This window comes from Budorcas taxicolor, chromosome 6 (assembly GCF_023091745.1).
Source record: "Budorcas taxicolor isolate Tak-1 chromosome 6, Takin1.1, whole genome shotgun sequence".
Taxonomy (NCBI): Eukaryota; Metazoa; Chordata; class Mammalia; order Artiodactyla; family Bovidae; genus Budorcas; species Budorcas taxicolor.
The window spans coordinates 81,142,101-81,161,713 of record NC_068915.1 but is presented as its reverse complement, the minus strand read 5'-3'; the positions used below and the strand labels follow the sequence as shown (position 1 = coordinate 81,161,713).

At 32.4% G+C, this 19,613-nt stretch overlaps 1 protein-coding gene across 1 annotated transcript in view; it reads left to right on the top strand.

Annotated features, from left to right (window-relative positions):
- EPHA5 (EPH receptor A5) overlaps nt 1-19,613 on the top strand; it is a 407,527-nt gene that overhangs the window by 343,653 nt on the left and 44,261 nt on the right. The window contains exons 9-12 of the mRNA XM_052642307.1: nt 4,579-4,644; nt 13,904-13,971; nt 15,245-15,370; nt 16,096-16,281. Coding sequence (XP_052498267.1) covers nt 4,579-4,644; nt 13,904-13,971; nt 15,245-15,370; nt 16,096-16,281 — 446 coding nt within the window. The remainder of the gene's footprint in view (nt 1-4,578; nt 4,645-13,903; nt 13,972-15,244; nt 15,371-16,095; nt 16,282-19,613) is intronic.

Below are 19,613 nucleotides of genomic sequence, written 5' to 3'. Positions count from 1 at the left end.
TACCACAAAAATTGAAATCAGAGAGAACTAAAATTATCTCATAAAAATGCAAGTTCATGAAATGCTCAAATACAGTAACTCTTAAAGATTTTGTATGCCTTTTTGTCATCATTTTGTTTCTCTGCACACTAATTTTTAACCTAATGTTTAAAAAATTTAATATTATACTGTATTAATTTCATTCCTTCATAAACTCCACAAATAGCTTTTGTTAACTGCAAGATATTTATGTGTTGGTCGTTGGCTCCTTTAAAGTCTATAGCCAGCCTCATGCATATTGTTTGCTCCTGACTTTTTGCCATAAGACCATGTTATTAAAATAATATCAGTTTAAACATTTTTTTAAGTGCTGACTGTGAACCCAGGACAGTGCAGAAAACTTTGCATATATAATCAAACTCATTCTTCAAAGCAGTCCTGTGTGGTGTAGTTTCTATTATTTGTCTCATTTACATCAGTGACTAGTTTACCAAAAGCTATACATTTATTAGTGAGTACATTGGGGATTGCTGCTAATTTAACTACAAACTCCATGATCTTAATCATTTTGCTACACAATCAAAAGGTAAGGACATTTTTGTCACTCTTAATAAGTTTCATAGGGTTGTTTTCTAAAGTATTGGTGGTACTTTTTCATTGTGACCTTTGAGGGCACAAATTACACTCTCTTCTCCAGTACTAAGTTCCATCATTTTTGTTGTTGTCATTGTTTTATTTAAAATGGGTAAATTAAGTAACTTTTTCATTTCCTTGTTTTTTAAGTAAACTGAAAATACTTTCTATTTAATTAAAATACTTTGGTGGAATTGCTTTCTGCCTCTCTCATTTATCTTTTAGGATCATTGTGTTTTTCTTATCCACTTGTATGATCTCTTGTTTAAGAATTTAAGTCATCATTTATCCACAGCCTTTAGTCTTGCTCTCTGATCTAATATCTTTGAGGATTTCTTCCTTAGCCTTATAATCACCTTTCTTCAGCAGACGGGAGGTTATCTTACATTGACACACTTAGTACATTTATTGATCAACTCTGTGTAAGACCTGGCTAAAGTAATTTCATTTGGATCTTCTTTGGGTCTGGAAAGCTTCCCTTATCACATGTTAATCTTCAGAAGGACAAATCAAAATATCTTGTTAAAACAAAGATCTACCATTTTATATTAAGTCTAGAAAGGCTAAACTATTTTAAACTTGGATAATAATGATCTTGTTATAGCTGCATGCAGTTACTTACAGACTCCAGGTGCTAAAATCTGATGGGAATGCAGATGGACTCTGTGTTGAAGCATAGCTCATGTAAATTAGATTGGCTGCTATTTCTAGCGTGTTTTGGTTTCTGTTTCTAAATTATTTCTGAGACTTGTAAGCGTTTTTAACCTGTACTTTGAGTATTTATTGATTAAGGAAAGAACATGTTTTTTATACCATCTGGTGCTAAAGTGTTACTGTGTGTGACAGCATCCTCAGAGTTTATTTAAAACGAGTAATTTGAGGGATTACTATTCCACTTCAGATATTTATAGAAAAGGAGCTTCAGTTTTAATTTTCTTAATGATATATTAATGCACAGTCTGCTCTGATCACTATACCCTCAGTAAATTTATTCCATGGAAATGATTTTTTAAATTACACTGGCCATCTATATTTATGTGAGTTGGTCTGAATGGAACTAGATATTTAGTTATGTTATAAATGGAAATACTTAGTATGGTAGTAGTATATGGATCATGAAAAAAATAAATTTCTCTGAGATAATGAGAATCTATTCTATCACTTTGATTATATTACTAAGAGCAATAGCTACTACTTTTCTCCCAAAGCATACAATGTGCCAGACACTGATCTAACTGAATACATATTTTCTCTCACTTTATTTTCACAAAACCTATAAGATAGAATCCATTATTATCCCTATTTTATGCCTGTAATCTGAAACACAAATAGGTTAACTAGGGTATTTAAATAAATGTGCCATCTTAAAACAAGTCAAAGAAAATATCAGTACCAAATCTAAAACAATGACAGAAAAAAACAGAAGTATGAATGTTTGATTTTACATGATTTCAGGTTTTTGATTAAACTTCTTAAAAACTATAAACTTGAAGTCTAATGATAAGTGATATAATTTATATTCCTCAGAAGTAAAATTTACAGTGTTATAATGAAGTGTGTGTGAGTATGTGCATGCATATGTACTAATTTGTAAGAAAAAGTGTTATTATCTTCTTTCAAATGAAGAGGACCAAATAAAATGCTATTATTTTTTAAATCATGAGTGTATTTTTTGAGTCTTAGAACACTGATCAAGCATTAAACAAATCCTTATAGATAATGACCAATCACAGCCCAGTTCTTGCTTTCCTAAGTACAATCCTATATGAGTTTATAAACTGCACACTCAACTAGAAAAATATTTATACTTTGTTAGAGATGACATCACCTTTTTTAACCGTTAAAAAACAATTGTGTACATTTTTCAACAATCTAATATTATTTATTGATTTGGAAATGTATTATTCAAAATTAACACATATATGCAAATGTTCCATATTAATAACTATTAATAAGTCGAGATAATTGTGCCATTAGTGGCTCAGTCATGTCCAGCTCTTTGCAACCCCATGGACTGTAGCCCACCAAGCTTCTCTGTCCGTGCAATTCTCCATGGACTGTAACCTGCCAGGCTCCTCTGTCCATGTGATTCTCCAGGCAAGAATACTGGAGTGGGTAGCCATTCCCTTCTCCAGGGGATCTTCCCAACCCAGGGACTGAACCCAGGTCTCTTGCATTGCAGGCAGATTCTTTACCATCTGACCCACCAGGGAAGCCCAATTGTGCCATTAGGTAATACCAATTACAGTGAAACTACTTATGTGCCATTCATTATGATTAAACTGTGAGGGGGAAAAGAAAAAAAGATCAAGGAATCATCCTCATCTCACAAAACTAATAGTTTAAAAGAAAAGGAAAGCAGACTTTCTTTAAAGTGCCAGATAAATGTTTTAGGCTTTTCAGGCCACTTATTCTCTGTTACAACTACCTAAGTCTGCCGTGACAGCAAGCAGGACTCCTGAGTGTGGCTATGTTCCAATGACACTGTATTTACAGATATAAATGGTATGCTAGATTTGGCCTATGGGCTATATAGTTTCCCACTCCTAAATATGAGTACTTACATAAACAGAAGCAATAGGAGAGTTGCCATATCTAAGATATCAAAGACATTAATAAAATGTAATTTTAAGGAAGTATATCAAGATTTGCCAAAGTATTGTACAGATGCTTTATATGCTCTTATAAATATTTTAATAATTTGATATATTGAACTTTGACTTTTAATATCTCTACAGTGAAAATCATTATTTGGCATATTTTTTTAAAATACAAAGAATCAAATTGGAAATAAATGTCACGCTGCCATTTTAGTGACAGCCAAATTCTCAGATACTTAGTAATGGGAAAAATTAAAGTACTGTCAGTGCTCCAAAGAAACTATATGGAACTTTGCTTAATTTTCCTTTGAGAAATGTCCATTGGAATTTGATTTAGAAATACTTGTCTAAGTTTGTTAGCATTTCCAAATATATTGGATGTTTATATTGTATTTTCTTTTCCTTATTTGATATAAAATGAGTAGATATATTTCATAATTAAAGTTCATAATAAACAGAGTTTAGATAAAAGTCTTGGCCTGCTGTTATGTGGTATCATTATTGAGCTCATCCCACAGTTGTCCTGAAATCACTCTAAGGACAGTTTATAAAAACTGGAAGTAAATGCATTGAAACACTATATAACTTTTGTGTTCTATTCTGCCAGTAATTTACGTGGTTTCTAACAATAAAATACATTATATTAAACAATTTACTTGGTATTTTCTGGATTTTTGTTTTACTATGAATATGTGGAAAATTAAAAGAATATTGAATCTTGCAATATCCAGAAAAATGCATGTATTATATATATAGGTTGATTTTTTTATATATAGCAATAGCTCTGTGAATATATTATAGAGATGCATTTTTAAAATCTGAAATGTAAATTAAATGGTCACTTTCCATAAATGATTGGTGAAGTCATGTAAGCATAGCATTGTCAATAGTCTGTGATAAATGATGCCGCTGCTATAAGAAATCAGTGGGTCAAATAAGCAAGGCATTATTCTCCATCTTAAATTTGTAGGTTCTACTCAAAAAATTTATTTACAAGGCTGTTTAGAATGTCTTTTGAATATAAATTTAGCAGGCATTTCTGAGGAAAGATATATTCAAATGGGCTTATAGCTTTATTTGTTTGTCTGTTTTAATTGGATAATCAAATACATTGACTCATTATATTTCCTATCAAATAAGCTCTTTAAGTATAATAAAAAGAACAATTTAATACAGCGTGGTATTTCTTAAATCCATAAAATGCTTCTTAATTTGAAGGGCATTGTGGAAAAATTAATTGTATGCCTGTAGGAATTTTTGCTTTTAAAAAGCAAAACAGACACCTGTCTGAATTGGTCGTGTCTTTATGCTGTATCGAGGGAGTGGGATCTCTTCCTTATCTTGGGCTCTCTTGTTTGCTTTTCAGTTGCTGCGATTGTGGCTGTGGAAGGGCTTCTTCCCTGTGCGCTGTTGCCCATCCAAGCCTAATATGGTTAGTGTTCCCCTCCTGCTTTCACTCCTCTGTGCTGTCCCACCTATATGTATTATCGTCAGCATCCTTTTTTTTTTTCATTTGTGTACATTTTCGTAGTTAGTGCACCAGTTACAGTTTAAAAGAAGAGTAGAATGAAACTGTTCCAGAAAGAATCTTGAGTGATTTCACTACGTATACTTTTAAATAAAATATCCGTCAAGTGTATCACCCCTATGTCAAGCATTCATACTTCTCTTCCAAGGCTTTTGCTGTGGTCCTGATTTAAACCAGGGAGTTGTAAGATTTTAACATCTGTTTTACATTTAACATGTCACTGTTTATGTTGTTCCATTAAGATTAAAACCATATTATACATGGAAATAGAATGCTACTTCTGTCAAGGTGAAGTCACTTTTTCTGTCTCCCAGAACCATGAAATGAACATAAGTGGGATATTCTATTTTAATAATCATTGCAGATATATATAGCATTGGAAAACAGAACCACATTTAATTTTAAACGGCTAACTTAATAGTTTGAGCTTGAATTATTTCAGATATTATAAGTGATATTGCTAATTTGGTACCAGTGAAGTAAAAAGTATCCATATTTTGGGGGTCAGTGTCCGAATGGGATAGTCTTAATTATTTACAAATACAAATCTTAAATATATCTGGGTTATAGCAGTAAACTTGTAGGCTAGAACATTAGAACAATGAACTCTCTTTACAGATTTAGAGAGTGCTGTGTGCTCAGTCATTCAGTCGTGTCTGATTCTTTGAGACCTCATCAACTGTAACCTGCCAGGCTCCTCTTTCCCTGAGATTTTCCAGGCAAGAATACTGGAGTGGGTTGCCATTTCCTGCTCCAGGGGATTTAGAGGGACTCCTACACAATAGTGACCTACCTTGTAAAAACTACCAGATAATTTCTGTCTAGATTAAGGAGTCTGAATCGCTCCACTACTATATTGAGCTATTATTTGTAGGCAAAATTTGCCAAGAAAAGAACTGAAATACATTTTAGAGAATTAGAGTGTTGTCTTGGGCCTTTAAAATTGTTGCTTTTATTTCTGGGTGTAAATTAATTTTTGTTGATTCAAAAAACTGTGGTGTGATTGAGTGTGTGTAGATGTGAGAAGTGGTGGAAGAGGTACCAATGATCTTCTGAGAACAAGAGAGTGTAAACACAGACTGATAAGATTCTTTGATCTTTTTTTAAATCTTGTGAAATGTTTTTATTTGAAAAAAAAAATTGAAGTTAATATGAAAGTACAGATTTGTTCCTGTGATTTCAGTGACAGACCAAAAACAAAAAAAACCCTGAAATCTGGTTGACAGTGGCTGAAGTATAATATAAATGGCTTGAAACTGTGATTTTATTTTTTTTTACTGCTCTATAAAAAACTTAAAAATGGTCATTGAGTTGCTTATTCTAACTTGACTCTCAAATATGGATATTATGAGATAAAATCATCACTGAAGCAGAATAGAATTTACATCTTGGAGAAAAAAAAAAATGACATCCAGACATACCTTGAACTAAACCTCAAAGATATCTTAATGGGTATATGAACATTAATGAAGCCATGACTCAGAAAAGTATTGGTGAAAACTAACTTTAGCTGGATTTAAATTGCTTGATGTTTTAAAAAATAGTATCTTTTTCTACTGTATAGTTGACTTCAGGGAGTTTGTAAAATGAACAAATAATAGAGGAAAAATGGAAAGCTGGAACACTTCCTTCACAAGGAACACACCAGGAAACCTAAGAAAATATGTTTTATTTCCTAAATCTTCCCTTTTTTTCCTAACATTTTTCTCTAAAAATGTCACTAATTTTAACTCAATCGGTATGTTTGTGTGTGTGCATTTATATTTGTGTATGCATGTGCATTTAAGTGTGTCTGTAGCACCAAAAACAGAAGTTATTTAGCCACAAATAGGCTTAGGTACCCAAAAATGATAACAGTTTGGGTGCAAATATTTATGGAAGAGCCATAATTTTTTAATGCATTCTTAGTAAAACAAAACAAAATAAAGCAAAAGAAACAAACTTTAATTGAGTTTACATAAATTAGACAACCAGAAATTTGTTCAAAATTATTGTTTGAGGGGAATGGAAGCTAAATATGTTTTTATTCTCTGATTTCTCAACTTTCATTTCATAATTTCTGGTCAGTATAAGGTTTCAGTTAAAGATAATGTTTCTTTAGATTAAAGCCTTGGGAAAAAAACAACTTTAGATAGTGGAAATTAGGACTGAGAAGAATTTTCCTACTAGAATCAGTAAAATACTATGAAACCTTGACCCAAAATCTTGTCTCTTAATTTTGTTTGTATAATAGTATTAGAATTTGTCAATTACCACATAAATAATTTCCAAGGATCATTCTGTCATCATTTGTGAACAGACATATTTACAATTACAGGACAGAAGTTGGACATTTTGAGATTTTGGAATCTTGTTTTTGTTTTTTTTTTTCATTTCTGAAAGACTAGGCATGAGTATGTGTGCTTGGTTTTGACCTTAATATAATGCAATGCTTATACATGAAAATTGCCAATTGTAAATATCCTGGCTTTTCAAATTATTTTAATATACCTTATGGAAATCTTAGGGTCTGAAAGACATAATTTCAACATCATTCATCTAGATCCTTGGTTTTGCAATTCAGATTTATTAAATTTTCTCCAGGGCTATGGAGTTCTGAGTTTTACTATTGTAGTTCCCACGACAAAAACATGCTCCATTATTTTGCAAATGCTAATTACATTTTGCTGTCTTGATCTCAAATTATTTTTTGTCACTCTAGTTGCTTACTTTGTTGTGAAATTGGTAAACATAGGCATAATGTTAATTTTTATAATATTCTTCTTGCTTTGATTAAAATCTACCCAGTTGTGGATGATATTTCTGTAATATGTTCTAATGAAACTCAGATGCCTAAATTTTAAGCACTCTATCCCCAAGACTGCTTACATTTTTAACAGAAGTATTTTTTTTTTGTAAATCACAGCTGGCTTAGGATTCTAGTCCTCCCACCCTACATCCAATCTATTTTTATAGGCATCCAATATTGAATTGATAATCTTCAATGTAAATGATATATTAATATGTGAAATTTCTAAAATAAAGTTATTATTCACTCCTTGATATTCACTTTTGTCTATGAATACAAAAACATATATATGTGTGTGTATATAAAACATCATGCTTATTATAAGTTCTGAAATATCCCATAGTCCCCAGGTGGCTTTTTCTTACATTTCTTGAATTCAAACACATTAGATTATTCTCTTCATTTATTAGGTTTCAAGCTTTCCAATGCTTTTGTGCACTTACTGCTTCTGAGGGGTGTGCATGACAAGGAAAATGGAGTTCACTATTCTGAAAATAGAGATGTTAAATTCTTATTTTGTTGATTTACTTACTCTGATTTTTAGGAAGTCATCCTCATTCTTTTAGAAATTATTATTGCTTATTTTTAATAATATTTAAAATCAGAAGTACAAGGGATAAACTCTTCTTTCATAATTCAGAAAATAAAACTGAAATAAAACATATTTTTCTGACAAAAATGGTTGTGAATTACATTGAAACATTATTTTCTTAAATGTTTCAAGGAACTATTTTTCTTTAGTTTAATTAACTGAAAGTTTCTTGACATTTGAAGTGAACAAGGTTTTCTTTTTACATACATTTCACTGATTATTTCATTCATTTACAACAGATTTCTGCTTGGGAGATATGTGGAAATACTATTCTATCTTATAGTTAGGAAAAATACATAGAGAATAAAAATCATCCCTTATAATTCTAGACCCTCATTTAACGTGCTCATGGCAGGCAAGTGTGAGGTTTTTCTACACAACAGATAATATATTAATTTCCAGTTGAAGGCTTGCTATATAAAATGTAACTATAAACTGCTACCAAACCCATTTTTATAATACCTGTGGCACCTCAGACCATAGGAGATATTAAATGAGACTACTCTAATTGAGAAAATCATTGGTCATATGAGCTAGTTCATTTATCCATGAATTATTTTAAAAATTAGTAGGATATTTCCTACTCTCACATTAGAACACAATTTGTTGAAAACAGGGAGACACAATCCTTACTTGTCATACTTTAGAAAGTATATTTCATGTCAGAATTCTAAGGTAATTAAAATTTAACTCAATAATGAAGAGGCAATGATTCATCTTTGAATTCTTTAAAATATTTCAAATTATTCATGTCTTCCCACTATTGCTAATTCTGGAAGGACTTGAAGAGCTTATTAATGAAATAAATTACAAATTCATATACACTGCATTATTTTGAAAGTGTTGTTTATAAGTTTTTTCTTTGTCTTTTAGGATATTGAAATTAAAAATTGTATACAAGGCACAAAAAAAGACATAAGTCCACTTCTCACATTGCCGTTAGTCGTAAGGAGGTTAGTACACTTGGTAGAATGTGAGATGGGAACACAGCTATGTTTGCTATATTTCTGTAGTATAATCATCACTCTCATTTCCTGTGTAGGAAAAGCATGTTTCCCAAAATGAGTATATTTTCTTTTAAAAGTGTATCTGGTAATTTTCAGTAAATGATAATACATGAGTTACAGTTTTGTGTAACTTGTATTATCTGTAAGGAAATCAAAATCCCGTACCTCGTATACAAATGCTAGCAGGACCGCCTATATATCCAGTATCCCATTTTACTGCATTTGCACTCACATTCTTATACATCTGTGGTCCTCAAAAATAAAGCAATCTATTTTAAGTATTTATTAACTTATTAATAATAAGTTAATATTCACATTCTTCTTTATTTTATGGGGGATGAGTTACCTGAGCTCTTATTAAAACTACCTTTTTTCAGTTAGAGAGAAACTTGAAGTGAAAAGGTCAAACTATTTTCCCACAAAATTGTAACTTTTTTTTTTTAAGATGCCAGCAATAAAATTTTAAACACAACATTATGCAGTGGCTGAGGTCATTATTATGTCAGAGCAAGAGTGTGTACATACATGAAGAAATGTGTTTTGAAAAGAGGATACAATACAAGGAACTTTTCTATAAGCAAGACATATTGACTCTCATGTTTGCTAAAACATTTCCTTTTGAATATTTTTACTGGTAAAGCATTTCTTAATCCATCTGGACAATAGAGCAGCTGTAGGCATGTCCATTTCTGAGCCAGGTACTGCATATGCTCACTCTTTCAAAAACATCAAAATGCAGAACCATTACTTCTTTCACCATTGCTTCCTCCCCACCATATTTAGAATTGAGGAAGGAAAAAGAGTGTTTATTCAGTGTTCATTTCAGTAGGCAAAAATAAAGAAAAATCTGATTTTGTAGAGGTTATTGTGGAGTAAGGATCTACAATCTCCTTTTGCTCTTTCGTTCACTCATCTCTCCTCATTGTTCATGCTAGTGTCATTTAGAAAGTTCTGATTCTGTTCTTCACTTGGTACTCTTTGAGGGCTTTATATTCCTACCTTTAATTTATTATCTAATCCTCAATTTACATCTGAGAAATAAATTAGTCATTAGTACCTCCATCCATTCATAAAGATTATTATTTACTATTCCATGTCTATGGAAGTTTCAAATATCCAAATTTAGAATTAATGGCTTGAGCTGTTTTTAAAAACAACATTAATATCATCAAGTTGTATTATTAAATCTTTAGGATAGATATGGGAAATTAGATTGATCTCCAAATTAACCATGAAATCACTTATATATTATATAGAAAGCGTGACTCAAAGCCTTTTAATAAATTTCATTAATGAGTATAAACTATGCCTACATTTAATGCGATTTCTCATGCCCCCTCTAGTACTAAAATAATATCATTTTCTAGAAGAAGATATGTATAAATGGGTAGAGGATGATTCCTCTAATTATATTAAGATATTTTCAGCACAATGATATCAAAATCCGTTAAAATTGTGATTGAAGCAAAATGAAGAAACTGTTTCTTTTCTGTTCAGAAAGAAAAAAGGTTCCAGAAGATGGCAGTTGTAATTTATATATGGACAGGCATACTTACTGACTGTGTCTGATGGGTTACAATGATGTATCTGGACAAGGTACAGAAAATGATACTGAATGAACAGGCTTCCTGCAGTGCTTTGTCAGTGAGGCTGAACCACTGCTTGAGTGCAGTCTCTGCCAGCTGCACTTTTACTTGCTGTATCTTGTTGAGGTTTGTTTTAATGGTGCTTTGGGGGTTTCCAGAACTTAATTTTATATGTTAATGTGACATGCAGCCATATATGTTATAGAACTCCAGAGAAGCCCATAGTCAAAAATAACTCCTTCCTGTTGCCCTCCTGACTCTCACCCTAGGTATTACAATGTTAACTGCTCCTCAACAAGATATTCCCAAATCATTTTTAAGATTAGATCCAAAGTTTTATTTCCATTTTCATATAAGGAATTTGCATGACATTTAAATATTCATGAGACTTATTTAATGATAAAGACTATTAGAGGATACAAGTTTCAAAGTTTAATTTTTTTCTGAACGTAGGAGAGCTGAAGGTGGGATGGATGTTTGTTTTCTAATGTAAACTGCAAGAACTTGTATACTTTTTAAGTCTCTTTAGAATTCCTCTAATGAAGTTTTCTGTTAGTGTTATTTACATAACGTAAATCTCAGGATGATTTCTCACAGTTGTATGTAGAATATTGTTAAAAATAAAAAACAGTATCACTACCTTTTGTGTAAAGGCACATACATCAATTGAAAGAAGAATGTAATACCTAAAATTATGAACAATATTAAAATAACTTAAATATCAGCTTGAATAGATCAACTATTACTTCAGGATGATATCATGTATTTATTTTTTCTCTCCATTTCACTGTTGTGAAGTGATTCAAGATGTCTTGCATCTACATGTTTTGAATACTATTTGAAAGGCCACAGATTGCCACTGTGTGATGCTCCTCACCTAAGAACACTATATGTATTAAGCACATTATTTCAAGTTTATTCAAATTTTGCTAACTGTAATTTACTAATAAACTGCTAGTTCTTTAACATGATAAAATTAAGATAACTATATTTTTCATCAAAAATGGCACAAAAACAGGTTTTGTAATCTATTTTGTATAATATGTGTAATTATACACTAGGAAAGATAGAGAATACAATAGGTTTTATTTTTACATCAAAATATACACATATTTAAGAAACATTTTAGAATATGAAACCAGGAACAGTCCCTCAGTTCATGTCAGTTGGCCACTTTCCTTACATTCAATAGTAGTTTTCAGTCAACTTTTTAATGAAAATATTTTGTCAGCCTGACATTTCAGCTGTATTTTCTTTATGCAGAAATAAATGAAATTTTGTTCTTGATAAACAATTTTTTTCTAAGAATTTGTAAATAATAAATTCACCTCCTTAGGAATTTCACTAAAAGTAGTTAAAATATTTTTATTTTGGTCAATTGTTTTAATGTTATATTGTTGTTCATGTACTTTAGTATTCATCAGCCTATTCTCTCTCAAACACTTGTCATTATGTAGACTCAATCAGAATATCATCCACTCATTCATTTATTCATTTCATCAGCGTGACACATATTTTTGGTGCCAAGTCCGATCTAGGTGCCAAGTGACTTGAGAAATTTATAAATGAACAGTAGTTGCTGCTATTTAAGAAACTAACAATAAAACATGAGAACCAAAAAATATTCTCAAATGACTATGTTGTATTGTCGACTGGGAATCTCACCATGAGAGGAATGCTGAAAACTACTGGGTTCATAGTGAGGAAGATTGAAATAAGCAGTGGTAATGGGGGGAAAAAAAACATAAGGCAACAATTGAACTGGACTTGGATTAATTGGAGATTGTTAAGAAGAGCATGCTAAGTGTAGGAACCAGTATATAGGAGCATATGGAAGCATGGAAAAGTATCCTGGAGATGAGGCAGGAAGTGTGCATTGGGGCTACACTTAGGAATCTTTACATTTTTATTGAAATGTTTTCAGGAGAGAGGTAACATAATAGCAAGGTACTTTATTTATGGTAATGTGGCTATAGCCATGTCTAGTATAGTTCAGGAAAGCAGTTATAGAATGCAAGGGCATCAGTTCAGAGGCACTGATAGCAATCCAAATGAAAAAATAACAAGGCTTTAATTGAAGAAGGGGTAGAACTAATGAGATGGACGAGATGGACCATAAGATTTTATGTTATATAATGCTTGGAATTTGACAACACATTTATTGTGAGGTACACAAGCATAGGGCTTTGATCTTAAGGTACTAAGCCATGGAAGTGTTATTGAGAGGAAAAGAAGGCAGCAGATCAAGATTGAAAGTCAAGAGAAAGATACTGTTGTTGTTGTTGTTTTCCCAAATCTTTTGAGTGGAATACCTGGGGAATATTCCTATAAAGTAAATCTACAAGGAATAAAAACATAACTCTTGAAAGGATAAAATCAGAGGGATAGAGATTAATTTAAATTGATGGAAATGGATAGATCTACAGTAGAGAACCAGAGAAGCCTGGGCAGAGGACATTGGGAATTGTCCATATAAATGAAAAGAGCAGTAAGAAATACCAGAAAAGGAATAGTTAGGGATTTCAATTAATCATGGATTAAAAATTAAGAAAAAGTCTTTGGATTTAGAGATTAATATGTCATCAGTGAACATTAGAGGGGAAGCTTTTTGTAAGTAATAAGAGCAGGTCTAAAATGACTTACAAATTAGTAAGAAGAGAAAAACAGGAGAGACCAAGAATTGGGGAGTAGAGCTGAGATGGTTTGCAAACCTTGGGAACTTGACAGTGATCTCTGAGTGGGTGCAAGGGGAAAAGAGTCAGCAGAAAAACTAAAAACTCCAAAACAAGAGGAAAAAAAATTAAAAAATGATAATGTAAGATGCTGAAAGGAGGAGACTATTGAATCAGAGGCATATTGGGACAGCTCATCTGAAAAAGGCAGGCAGGGGCCTCAGAGGTGGTTAAAAAAAGTAAAAGAGGAAGGCAACAGAGAAGTGTCTGGTGTGTGGTGTATGGTGAAGTGATGTTTAAAAATAGATTTGGAGAGCTTCAGACTTCTCAGTGAAATCTGGGCAGAAATAAGGGATATTGGCTGCGGAAATACGATTCATCCAAGAGTATTGGTGTTCCATCCTGCTGGTGTGAAAATCACTTAAGATTGCAGTCATTTCAATTGTGTTGTGTGCTTCTGGGCTTGACATGATTCACCGCTTGGGAGATGTGGCTAATGTTGGCTCACTCTATTCCAGGCGGTGTGGTTACAGCAAAGCCAAACAAGACCCGGAAGAGGAAAAGATGCATTTTCATAATGGGCACAGTAAGCAAACTGTTAAAAAAAAAATCAAAATAAAGCAAAGTAGGGGAGACTTTATTGTTACTTTGGCTTCTTTTCAGGCAAAGATTTGTAAAAACTGACCAAAAATATTGTGTTAAAAAGTGTGTTTTGGTACATTCCTGGGCTTGTAGTGTTGCTGGCTGACCCTGGGCAATAAAGTAATGGTTTTTCCAGTTCTTTAAAGCAAACTCTCTTATAATAATGAAAACAAAAACTTCTTGCTTTATAAAAAGTTGTTATATATCAAACTGTATTTCCAGCCAATTCTAATTGCTAGCAATAGTCAATAGAAATATATCATTAGATAAAACCACCAGAATAAATGAATAAATTTTTCCTTTTTTTTTTTCTACCATTTTGGCAGGAAATTCCCTGAGCAGATCCTGTAACAGCAACCTTGGTTCAAATGACTTGAAAAAGACTATAATTTTAAGAAATACAGAAAATCAAGTTTTATTCATGAGCTTTAAAAATTAGCCTAAATGGGTTCTAATTTTATTATTATAATATGTTCATTTTTAGATAAAGAGTACAGTGTGAGTTGATTTGCCAAGTAAATGACAAAAAGAGTGGGGTTTTTTGTTTGTTTGTTTGTTTTTGTCATTCTGCCATATCAAAATCATAAAAGAATTTTTGAGTCCATTTTTAGTCCTATCTTGTTTAATGTTATTTATTCTCAAAAAATATCATTGAAGATGATATTGGTAGTCTTTAAAATGTAATGAAACTGAGGCTCATAGAATATGAGAGACTTGTATAATGCCCTGCAGTAAAAAATAGAGTGAATTTCTTTTTTTCTTTTGACTTCTATAACAGTCATAGGACCAAAGCACCAGAAAATTTGTTTTAAATTATTTTTATAAGAACTAAATCATCTGTGATGAGGTTTTAAGTAAAGCATAATAGAACAAACCAACGACTAAGCCAATAGCATTTCATTGTTCAATTTGGTAAGCAAAAGTGTCTTAGTTTGCCTCAGAGACTGACTCCCTGAACATTACTGCTAAAAGATGTATTTATTCAAATATGTCCTCACATATGCACTTCATGTGCATGCCAGCAATCCAGATTTCTACAGTTATAAAAGTGAGATAGTTGTACAAATAACTCCTATAACTCAGGAGAAGAGTCTGTCCTTGCAGCTCTGCCACTTCTAGAAATTACAGATGTAAGCCATAGTTGCATGTTAATAACATTTATAATTTCACTCATCCATCACCAGTACTTCTGTTTTAATGCCCGTTTATTTTTGCAGTTAAACTGCCAGGAGTAAGAACTTATATTGATCCACATACCTATGAGGACCCCAATCAAGCTGTCCATGAATTTGCCAAGGAGATAGAAGCTTCATGCATCACCATTGAAAGAGTTATTGGAGCAGGTAAGACAGTGTGTTTAATTCGGACTTTTAACGTGTTTGTATTATAGAATGTAATATATCAATGTTCTGATCTAACTCAAGATGTTTTTAATCTTCTGTAATTGTCTTGCTTTCAAAGTGATATATAATTGATCATATTTTACTACTACATAGCTAGTTAAACTACTACTGTACATAGCTCATACTTAAACCTGCAAATGTCTAGCTTATGAAAAAAATAAACCAGCAAAAATAAATATTCAAACATGGTGTTTTACTATCTACTATTTATTATATTTCATACATATGTAATTTGTAATGCCCAGAAAGATTTAAAAAATTCAAGTATCCAATTATTTTGTGTATGGGTCATCTCTTCATTAAGATTGTTTCCTTTTTGTCCGGCTATGATCTTTTCTTATTTTCTCATTAGTGTCACTGCTAGAGTAGAAAGCAAAGGAAGAAGGAAGTGGTTTTCAGTCAGTTGCTTTTGGTTTCTTTCTAATGTTTCCATTAAGGTTTCTATATGTAAGACAGATGAAACTAATAACCCCCAAGTGTTTCCTGGTCACCCATAGGTGTTTTTTCCCTATGGACCATTAATGTCTTTCAGCAATGACAAGGAAATTTGGACTCCCATTTAATTTTGTTTTGTCGAAACCTTACTATTCTAAGAGAACTTCAGATTACTATTTTAGAGTAAAGATGTTTAATGAGTTTATGTGTTTTTACATCTTTATCACAAGGTGAATTTGGTGAAGTTTGTAGTGGACGTTTGAAACTTCCAGGAAAGAGAGAATTACCTGTGGCGATTAAAACCCTTAAAGTAGGCTATACTGAGAAACAGCGCAGAGATTTCCTAGGGGAAGCAAGTATCATGGGACAGTTTGACCATCCTAACATCATCCACTTAGAGGGTGTCGTGACCAAAAGTAAGTACAGTGGCAAACTATGCATGTGTGTGTGACCATAAATATCTGAATTTCTTCTACTAGGTTGTTGTTAATTTCAGGATACACAGAACTCTGGGCATGATAATTCTATTAAGAGTTTCTCTGATATTCATAATATGTGTCCTATACTTCAGTGGGTTCTTGTCAAAGCTGATCTTCAATGAACTTGAATTTCTGTTTATTATTTTAAACATATGTATTAACTCAATTACTATGAATTCAGCACCAGAGAAAATGTATCCAGATAAAAGAAACAGTAAAAGTATCATTTTTTTTCCTCTTGCCTCTTTCACTTTTTATCCTAATGAAATATTAACTTCAAAGTTTTGATTGAGGCATTGAAGTTTAACATTTAATAGGATTACTGTAACCATAGGTGCCTGCCACCTTTTAAGTGGCTCTTTATAGCCGGCTGTATTTCTTTTATTCCTTTTTTTGGTTGAGATATTTTAATAGTTCTAAAGAAAGCAATAGCCTCAGAAGACTGGGAACATTCCTTAAGACTAATTATTTTGTTAAAGCAAATTCTGTTTTTACTCAAAAATAGCTAAAATTTCACATCTGTCAAATTCTTGTTAATTTCTTGTAAATATAGTTGTGTGTTGAGTGTTCCAATATAAGGATTTCAAATAATTTTTCAGTCATCCAGTAAAGTATTTATGTGACACATGACTGACACCTTTATTTTCTTTTAATCCATTTTCTCTTTGCCATTCCTATGTATTCTCTTTCCTTTCCTTATTCCTCATACCCTTCATACCACTTGTAAAATCATCTGAAACATTTGGCAAGGAGCACTGTTTAAACTTTTCTTAAACATTGGTTCAACTTCTATTTGCTATTAATCCAGTTTTAAATGATACATGCCAAATATGCATAGCAGCAATGTATGTTCAATAAGTGTTCTTATCCTACAAAGTAATGTAATTGATTGGATGTCCATTTCTACCATTTTGCTATTAAATATGGAAAACAAAACAAAAACAACAGTAGCAATAAAGACGGCTTTTTCACAATAAAGAGGAACAAAAGAAACAGAAAAAAAGTATCTGATTTATTACTGGTTAATTCTCAAATCATGATTCATTCACAGTAGGTCACAGATGAAAACACAGAAGAAAAAGATCTTAGCTAAGAGTATCATGTTGATGCTTGACAGAGCTTTTGAATCAGCCTGTTTGCTGGAAGATTGTTTTTCTCTATGAATTAGAGAGATACACATCTCCAGTAAGAATGCCTATAGAGGAACGTAACACAGAAATAAAATTACCTGCAGACATGTGGGTTTCTTCAAACTTAGATGTGTTTCTTTCCTCCACTTGATGTCTAAAAAAAGGTAAGGGGCAGGGGCAAGAGGCAAATGAGAGACAAATAAAATAATTTTTTTTGAAGGAATGAAAAGATTTTACAAAAATCATGTCCTATGATGAATGGGGTGGGATATATTAAGTTAGAATGTGATGTGAGGGAGAGTGTCAAAGGGCCAGTAAAATGAAATCAGAACTTGAACGGGGCTATATTCTGTCTGAGAGGAAGGACTTTGGAAGGACATTAGTGATAGCATATACCAGGATAGATGCTGTGGAAACAGGAGTTAACAGTGATTGAGTAATCATTTGCTATGCAAAAAAGGTATTATCTATTGTAAAACATACTTCTTAATGACAGTCACAGTATAATAGTATACAAAATCTTTTATTTGTTTTATGTCTTCTTTTCATCCTTAATATAACTGTTAAATTTCACTTCCTCAAATAAACACTGACCATGACTTCCTCAAGGGTATATGTAAAACTAATGGCTATATGTAGGCAGCCAATCTACCCTGTAATGAGTTAAGCTGTAATGTGTAGAAGAATGTCAGATCACTATTATGATCACAGAAGGCAGTACTGCATAATGATCAAGAACATGGACTATGGATCTATCCACTAATTTTAATTTTGCTTTTGCCATGAACTACTATGTGGCTTTGCACAAGTTAGTAATACATTCAGAACCTGAGTTTCCTCACTAATGACATGGGATAAGAATACCTCATAGTGATGTTGTGAAGGTGACTTGAATTAATACAAGTAACGTTTAAATGGGCATGACACAGAGCAGGTAATTAATAAATACATGGTTATTACTTTTCCATTTATCTCTCTTCTTGTGCTCTGAAATTCTCCATATCCATGTCACTATTAATCCATTTTAATTGATATGTTAACCCTGCCTACATTGCCTCTTTCTCTGAAACCTAACTACCTTTGCAGTTCCTTCAAAACCTTATTCAAATTCCATCACCACCTCCACAGAATAATTCCTCATCACTTAACCCTGAAATAATCTCTCCTTCTTTTGCTGCTGAGTCACTTCAGTTGTGTCTGACTCTGTGCGACCCCATAGACGGCAGCCCATTAGGCTCCTCTGTCCCTGGGATTCTCCAGGCAAGAATACTGGAGTGGGTTGCCATTTCCTTCTCCATCCTTCTTTTGAACACTGTGCTAATTTAAGGATTTTTGTAAGTTTCTGCAGTATTCCTTACTTTGTCCAAACCTCTTATTCAGAACTTTCATTCATTTTTTTCTCTTGCATATATATTTTTAGCTCCCTGGCTAAAAATATTTGCTCCTTGAAGAAGCAGAAACATCCTAATTATTTATGTAAACCCATTACACTTAAACTTGAACTAATCCATGCCACTTTAGTTAAAACTTTGAGCCTCAATGTCACACAAAAGAAGAAATCATACCTACCTTATAAAAATTTTATGCAGATGAAATTAAGATGTTTGTGTGTGTGAATAAAACTGAAGATAATTGTATTAGTGAATAAGCATTTATTTTAATCTATTTAAGTAAATGCATCAGATAATAATAGTGTTAGTCACTCAATTGTGTCCAACTCTTTGAGAGACAGACTCCACTGTCCATGGAATTCTCCAGGCAAGAATACTGGAGTGGGTTGCTATTCCCTTCCCAGGGGATCTTCCCAACTCAGGGATTGAACCCAGGTTTCCTGCACTGCAGGCAGATTCTTTACCCTCTGAGCCATCAGGGAAACCCTCAAATAATACTAGACCAGATCCAAAAATTATTAAAGCTAATATTTACCTACTTTTAAAGACCCTTAATTTATTACAGAACTTGTTTTATGTGAATGGTCCTGGCTGAGACAATAAAAGACAACTAAACTTCTCAAAGTAAGACAAGTGAATTTGTCATATACTATTTTATATGCATTTGAGACCTTTGTTTTTGGAAGCAAATGTCATCATCAACAAATGATCATCTTTAAATTCTGTAAAGTCTAGTTTAAAAAACCAG